The 8,187-nt window shown below is 41.7% G+C and overlaps 1 protein-coding gene across 1 annotated transcript in view; it reads right to left on the reverse strand.

Moving 5' to 3' along the window:
• Positions 1-288: 288 nt before the first annotated feature.
• The window catches only part of LOC102845519 (chromosome unknown open reading frame, human C15orf41), a 318,114-nt gene continuing 310,215 nt past the window's right edge, over positions 289-8,187 (reverse strand). The window contains exon 11 of the mRNA XM_006883042.1: positions 289-418. Coding sequence (XP_006883104.1) covers positions 289-418 — 130 coding nt within the window. The remainder of the gene's footprint in view (positions 419-8,187) is intronic.

An 8,187-nucleotide genomic window follows, 5' to 3' on the forward strand; every position in this document is an offset into this window, starting at 1 on the left:
CCGGAAGGAAGAAAGATTATGACTATCTATAAACTAACTGTTTGACAGAGACAGAAATGCTGATAATGAGTGGGTTGTGTCTGTAGTTCTTGGCTGCTGACATCAGCAAGGGATGAAGGAAGACAGAAACTCCTGATATGTTTGTCTAACGAGGTAGTGGTGTGACCACGGGCAGCAAGAGTTCATCTGAAGTTCAGGGCAGATGCTGCCAGGAGTTTACACTGTAGGAAAGTAAAATTGCTTCCGGAGTCACCTTTTCCTCCCGCTTCTCTTCCAGGATCTTCAGGGTCAAGCTACACTGTGGCATAAGGTGACAATGTCTGTGGGGAAACAGGCTTTGAGCAGGATGCCCCTCTCCCTGTTACAGTCCAGCTCCTGGATAAATCCATACCAATAGATGACTAAGCCAGGCCCAAATCTGCAAAACAGAAGAAAACAATGCTCATACATACATGACACTACTCCAGAAAAAAGCCACTTAATTGTCAGCATTATGCAACGTTTTTATTTTAGTTGCTATGGTTATGATTTAAAGTAGCTGAAATTATATTCCAAAATATTACTTAATACAAGTATCTCAGATATCCATCTAGGATGGATTTGCTCTGTTTTGGGTTTGGTTTTTTTTTTTCTTTCTTGTTGTTGTTAAGGAAGTTATGGTATTTCAAAGATAAAAACTATCCTAATTACCTTTCAATGAGGTGTTAGGAACTTGGGCTAATGTGGTTGCTTAGGTGATAAGAAAAGGGGAAACACCCACAGTAGGTATAGAGCTGACTTTAAGGAAGCTGATCACTGGCTAATACTAGATTTGGAATTTCTGTTTCCTAACATTAAAAGAGTATTGGCAAAAAGTAGTCAAAATAGCATGGACTTCCAAAAGAACAAAGAAGTCTGCCTTGGAGGAAGTGAAAACAGGGTGCTCCTTTGAGGCAAGGATGGTGAAACTTGGTTCACATACGTTGTCAGGAGCGGCCAGTCTTTGGAAAGAGACATCATACTGGGAAAGGTAAAGGGTTAGAGGAAGAAAGGAAGACCCTTCAGGAGATGGACTGACAAAGTGACTGTAACAACGGGCTCCAATACATCAGAGATTGTAAGGATGGTGATCTGTTGCTCACAGGGTCTCTATGAGTCCTAGTTAACCAGAGGGCCCTTAGTAACAAAAACAACATTATAAACCAAACAACTGCCCTTGAGTCAGGCACGTCTTACGGTAAACTCTGGGCCAGAGCAACCCTGTGCGCCATCAGCTTACTTACTGATCGCTGAGTTTTGGCAATTAGACGGTCAAGTGTTTCTTCTGAGGAGCTTCTGGGTGGATTTGAACCACAAAACTTTCAATTAGCACCCGTGTCAGACATGTGTACTCCTCAGAGATTCCTAACAGAAGTACAATGGGACCTCTAGCAGTAAGGAGTTGTGATGCCAATACAAATGCGTGATGTTAGAATCCACCAAGTGCTCTGCAGGAGGAAGTGGGCAATCTCTTCCCCTGCTATTAACTGCCTCTGAAAACCCACTAGAGGGCCAGATTTTAGTTGGTTCCGACTTGATTATACACAACAATTTTCGCAATTAAACTTGTCTATTTCACCTATGCTCTGGTGGCCTATGCTCCGGTATGGAGTCATGCACGCAGTTCAAACTGACCAGCTTTTCTGCAGGAGAAAGATCTCTTTCCATGTGATTAACTGCCTCTGAAAAGTCAGTGGAAGGTCAGCTATGGGTCAGTTCCAACTCGATGGCACATAACAACAACAGCAACAACATTATTATTTTCACCTATAGAAGTCCTTCCTGGTGGTGTAGTGTGCAACGTACCAGGCTGCTAACCTAAAAGTTGGCAGTTCAAATCCATCCACCAGTCAAGGAAGACAAATGAAGAGTCTCCTCCTGTAAAGATTTACAGCCTCAGAAACCTGACTGAGGGTTGCTATGAGTCAGAAGTGACTCACTGGCTGTGGGTGTTTTCAATTAAGGGAGAAGAAAGGGAGGAAGAATGTTTGAGAAAGGACAAAAATGGAACAGTTGGTCTTCTGGTTTTATTATGCCATGTACAAAGAGAGGCAGAAGTTACTCCTGTCAGTCCTTTTTAAGAAAAAAAAAAAAACACAAAAAAACAAAAACTAAACCTCATGTGACTCATGCGGGTCCTTCAAAGAAATCTTCTCTCCAGCCGTCCCCCACTCGCTCCCCACCTCTCTCAGTGTGTACACAGCATGACACTTGGTCAGAGGTTCTTATCACGAACCTGAGGGATAATGGCACACAGACCTGTGATAAAGTATAGACAGACACAGGCTCAAAACCTCAACGTTTCTAACACTGTGCCTCTGGATGATCTCAGCTTCTGCTAGCAGTGATTGATCCCCACAAGGCAGGCTCAGGAAGTGGCCCTATAGATGCCTTCACCCATCAGGAAGTTGAGACCTTTAGGCTGGGTTCAAAAAGATGTAATCACTATCAATCACAGAGCACAGGGAGACATTTTGCACATCAGTTTCACGTTTTTCCTATGGAGAGCACTTAATTAAAGGGCAGCACTACTTTTGGTGTAGTGTTGCAGGAATTTTACAGTGAAATCATAAATTATGAATGCTGGGTTAGTAAAAGGATGTCTAAAAACAGAACTGCTTTCTGTATTCGAACATTACAGCAGGCTCAACCATGCTAGGCCAAAAAGCTTTTTCCTGCCATGATTTATTATACGCTATAGGGAACTTGCCAAAACTAACAACACAGGATGGGCTACGAGATACTGGATGCACAAGAGTGAGTTCAGTTGGATGTCACGAAATGGTGTATTTGGAGACCCACATCATAAGGGAGTCACTCTCCAGTTTACATTTAGGATTAACAAAAGCTTTTTGTGCCCTCTTCATCGAGGGACAGAACCATGAGCTGGCAACCTCTCAGCTGAACTTGCTCCACCAGGTGGGTGCAAAGACAAGTCCTGGGACATTAGCCCTTCAAGCATCACTTGAATGCAGGATTGGCTGCAGATGCCTTCTTCATCCTCAGAAGCTCCAAGGTTCATTGAGGTTGGCAGAATTAGGTAGCCTTTGGCTTGGAGTGTAGGGCCCTTAACACTGATATGCCCATGTATCAGGGAGAAGCTAACACCTGGATAAGGGCTTGTTACCATTTAACCCAGGGTCTCTGTAATTTCAATCACAAATAGTTGTCTGCAACTAGAGCACATTATTGCTCTTTAGCACCTTTACAGGCAATATCCAAGTCTTAAAGGAGATCCATTGCTAGGTGTGACTTTAAATTTGTAGGTGCATCAGGACAGGTATGTACCATTCTTTTTAATTGGTCTTACTTTAGGGCAAGTAAAAGACGCAATATCTTTTCAGCAATCTAGGAGTTTCATGCATGGCAAGTGAGGGTGACTGTGCTGATGAATTTGTTGGTTCAACTGTTTCAAGGTGAGGTCAAATGACTACCACATTGAGGGATAAGCAGACTTGTGTGGAGGGAGATGTGGGGGCACAGTCTGTAGGGAGCTGTGCTAGTAACCGAAAAGTGGTGCCTCTCAGGGACTACAAATCCACCAGCTCCTCATGGGAAAGGTGAACAATTTCTTTCTGTACTACTTACACCTCCAGAAACTCAGAGGAGGATCAGCGATGAGTTAGTTCCGACTTGACAGCAATGAGTGAATGAGAGTTGTCTTTAAGTTGGAAGTTAGTAACCCAGGGGTCTTACTGTACTTGATAAAGAGCTCTGTCATTAGTACAAAACTACCTTGATTTAAGATTTGTCACAACGATCTTAGCAAGAGCAGAAAAACAGGCAAATCTGTAGACCACGTCTGCGAAGCCTCAGTCCTTACCATCAAGGAAGCAACTGTGAGTCATAGCCCTGACATACCTATCATTAAGCTCAACACATTCTTCCATTCTATTACGCAGTCATTCTGAAGACCACGATGTTCTTTAGAAAGGCACCAATATTTTCACAAAGGGAGGTGAAAAAAATGTGATCTAACTAGGCACTGGGAAGAACAAAAGAATATATGGGCCTCATAAACAACATGCCCAGTATTTTAAAGATTTAATAAAACAAAAACACATATCACCAGCACTCAGAGAGTAAGAGCAGCCTGCACTTTCCCTGAACAGCTAAATCATAAGCCAGAGAACACGAAGCATGACAGCTCTTTACGGAAATGGCATTTCTGAGACAGAAAAGCCAGGCTGGGGAACACCTCGACGCTCAAGAAAATGGACTTGTTTCACTTGTGAGGCACCAGATGAAATCTACAACCCAGAAAGGTTTTGCAAGACTGTGAATTTGAACTCTTCAGGTAGTAGTAGTTCACGGCCAGGACCCCCTGAAGGTAGTAGCATAGGGCTGTGAATGATTTCTCGCAGTCACTCATGACAAGGCTCCACCATATTTCCTAGTCTCTGTGTTTCTTAGTTTTCAGATGGAATGATATTAGCTCGGGTGTGTAACACTAGCTCTCTTGTGTGGCTCAAAAGCTGATTGCCAATATGTGCTAAATTAATTAAAAATGAGGAAATAATTTATTTTTCTGTGACTAGTAGACAGATGCTTTCAAAACACAGGGTCCTTGAGTGGCAAAAATCACAGGAATTTTTGAGGGTGACATACTTGAGAATTTCACAGGAGTAATATCTGGCTCTCTTCCCAACACTTCTCCTCCCAATACACCTTAGTGTATTTCTGAGATTTTTCTTCCAACAGCTCAGGACCTAGATATTATTTAACACCACAGATAACTTTTCAGCAACCTATCTGTTTTTTAAGAGGTTGGGCATATTAATCAACTTTATATAACCAATTCCTTGATTATCAGGAATAACAAAAAGGATCATTTTGGTTGGTAATTTGAAAAAACAAGCAGCCCAATGGTAACAAGTTATTTTACAAAGCTAAAAACAGGGAAAAAGGAGGACTCCAGCAAATTTTTATGTAGGACGGCATATGGTTATAGGTTTGGCAATTTCACCTTTTTGGAGCCTAGTCCCATTTATTGTGGCAGCACCGGACAAGAATGAGATCACTGAGAGGACAAATGTAACTGCTGTGACCAATAAAAGTGAAAGCCCCTCTGTTAACAGTGTTTAAAAGAAAACAGAGTCCCTCAGTCCGAGGGAGAGAGTGAAGCAAAAGAGTCGATGTGCTTTTAGAAGTGCAGTCTTCTTAAGTGGTCCAGGGACACTAGTAATGGGATGCATGCAAGGATCTGAATTAATGCTGCAAACACATTTCGGTGTTTACCATAATGTCAAGATTACTACTCTCTTGCCAAGTAAAAGATCAAATGAATTTTACAGCCTTCCATGGAGCAGATCCTGGAATGTGAGTGAGTCGTGAGCAAATACTTTTGCTTGCAAATAAAATACCACCAAATTAGGAAAAAACAACAAATACCTCTTGAAACAAAGAGGTAAATGTCAAGAACCATGACAGACCTTGAGGGTCTGAATGATGGAGTTATTAATAAATAATGACAAACTCATAAATGTGTTCAAAATGTGTTCTTGGGTTTTCTTCCATGTTAGGCTATCTTTGTAGGGTTTGGGGTGGGTTGTTTTTTGTTTGTTTTTTGGTTTTTTTTTGTGTGTGTATTAGTCTCCCAAGAATTTTCTTTTGTTGTACCATTTACCTTCCTGCACCATTTAACCATTAATAAAGAACAAATTTTACTCAGATCCATGTCATCCATCTCTAGCACAAGTCAGACAATCTCCTGGACAAGACGGAGAACAAAGGGCCAATGGTAATAGGATCACACAGTTTTGTTGTTGGTTAGTGACTCAGTGGCAATTGAGCGACTGGTGTGCAGACAGAACTTGACCATCGCCATGGCTTTATGTTTTCATTAGTGACCAGAATGAGTAATAGTAGTTACAACAATGTTCATTACTAACACGCAGCTCTTTCCATTTACTAGGCACTGTTTTTGTCACATATATATGAATCCATTTAAGTCTCATGCCAATTCTACAAGGTAGGTGTCTCATCCCCATTTTACAAATGAAGAAACGGAGGCACAAAGCAATTACGTATACTGCTTAAGGTCTCTCAGCTAAAAAAGTAGGAGAACCAATTTTAGAACCCAGGCAAACTGGCTGGGGGGTTTTGTAATTATACCCACTATGACACAGTGGTCAGCTTACTAATAAGGGTAACATGTAGTGTTCTACTGTATTGAGAAAAATGGACACTGTTTGCATTAGCTAGAGAAGACTCAGATTGTTCTAGAGGGTGCTGGTATCACTTTTAAAAGGAATATCTCTAGTCTCTTCCCTGAAGAAGAATTGATGCTTTTCAGTTGTGGTGCTTGCAAAAAGTATTGACTGACAAAAGAACAAATACATTTCTTTGGGAAGAAGTGCAACCAAGATGCTCCATAGAGGCAAACATGGTGATAACAACATACGTCTGGTTATGACATCTGGTTATGAGGATGCAGTCCTTAGAATAAAAAAGACATCACACTGGGAAATGTGAAGGGGCATCCAAAGAGAGGAAGACACGTAAGGAGGTAGAGTGAGGGACACAGTGAGTGGAACAACGGGCTTGTGCACGGCAGAGATTGTGAGGATGGTACAGGGCAGAGCAAGGTTCTGATTTGCTGTTCACACCTAACAATAACAACAACAATCTTTAGTTTGGGACATATTCAGAGGAGAATCCTAGGGTGTCTGGTTTAGAACAACAGAATATTTATGACCCAGAGATGAGCACGTAAGTTGGCAACATGCTCACCATATTCTGTTTCTTAAGGTACTCTTGGGAATGAGAGTCAGTTCGGGTGATAGCTACAGAGCACAGAACAAAAGAGCAATGCTGGGAAATGGCCATAATAACGCACTGATTTGACATAAATAATTTTCTTCTCCTACAACTGAAACTCTTCTCCAGCATCACAGCTCAAAGGCATCAATTCTCTTTCTATCATCCCTATTCACCGTCTAATTCTCTGATGCATAGCACATAACTGCGAAGACTATAGCTGGAGAAGAGTGTTGACTATACCATGGACTGCTAGGAGAACAAACAGGTTTGTCCTGGAGAAGGTGAAGGCGGAACGCTCCTTAGAGTCAAGGATTCTGAAGCTTCGTCTGACATATTTTGGGCATGTTGCAAGGAGAGGGATATCATGTTTGGCAGAGTGGAGGGATGGCACAGGAGAGGAAGACCCTCGATGAGATGGATCGATTCTGTGACTGGAGTGGTGGGAATGAGTGTGTTTGAGATGGCGAGGTTGGCACAGGATAGAATGGCATTTAGGGCTCTTGTACATAGGATTGCTATGAGTCACAAGCGACTCGATGGCACGTAACAACAACAACAAACAACTGAAACTTTAAAAAAATGAAGAAATGAATTACCTTAGAAAATAGCGACATTCCTATGACAAAAAATTAGGGTTTCCTTTGCTTCAAAAAAATGAGTCAAAATATAAACACTGGGCATTTTAATACACATCCTGTGCTTTTACCCTTCAGTTGAGAAATCAATTGACTCCATAACAGTCAGCTGGAACTGAGTCACTCCTTTTTCTCTTTGAAAACAAGGATGGTAAAGCTTCCTCTCACATACCTTGAGCATGTTCCTAAGAGAGGTTATTCCTTGAAAAGGGATATCATGCAGGGAAAGGTGGAGGGTCAGCGAAGACAGACCCACAACGAGATGGACTGACACAGTGACCGCAGCAATGAGCTCAGGAGTGTCAGAGATGATGAGGATGACACAGGATAGGACAGAGTCTAGATCTGTTGTTCGTAGAGTTGCTATGAGTTGGATTTGACTCAATAGCCCCTAACAGCAACATACGTTCTTAAGTTCGCTGCCATCCCCATCCTTCTCTCATTCTTGGAGGTTATGTAAGAGTTTCCACTTATTACCTCATCTGTATTGTAGATTTTCTTGTTGAAGAGAGAGATAGATAGGTAATTCTCATTATCTATCAACTGTAAGAGAGCAAAGATAATCTGAGAGGGCTTCATGCATCAAGAAAGATCAATGGAATAGAATTGAGAACCTGGAAATCAGCCCATCTATTTATGGGCAATTGATTTTTGACAAAGAGATGAAATCAGTTAGGTGGGGAAATGACAGCCTTTTTAACAAATGGTGTTGGCAAAATTGGAAAACTATCTGCAGAAGAATTAAACAAGATCCCCACCTCACACCATATAC

The sequence above is a fragment of the Elephantulus edwardii genome, unplaced genomic scaffold (assembly GCF_000299155.1).
Source record: "Elephantulus edwardii isolate Elephantulus edwardi_28Jun2011 unplaced genomic scaffold, EleEdw1.0 scaffold00026, whole genome shotgun sequence".
Classification (NCBI taxonomy): domain Eukaryota; kingdom Metazoa; phylum Chordata; class Mammalia; order Macroscelidea; family Macroscelididae; genus Elephantulus; species Elephantulus edwardii.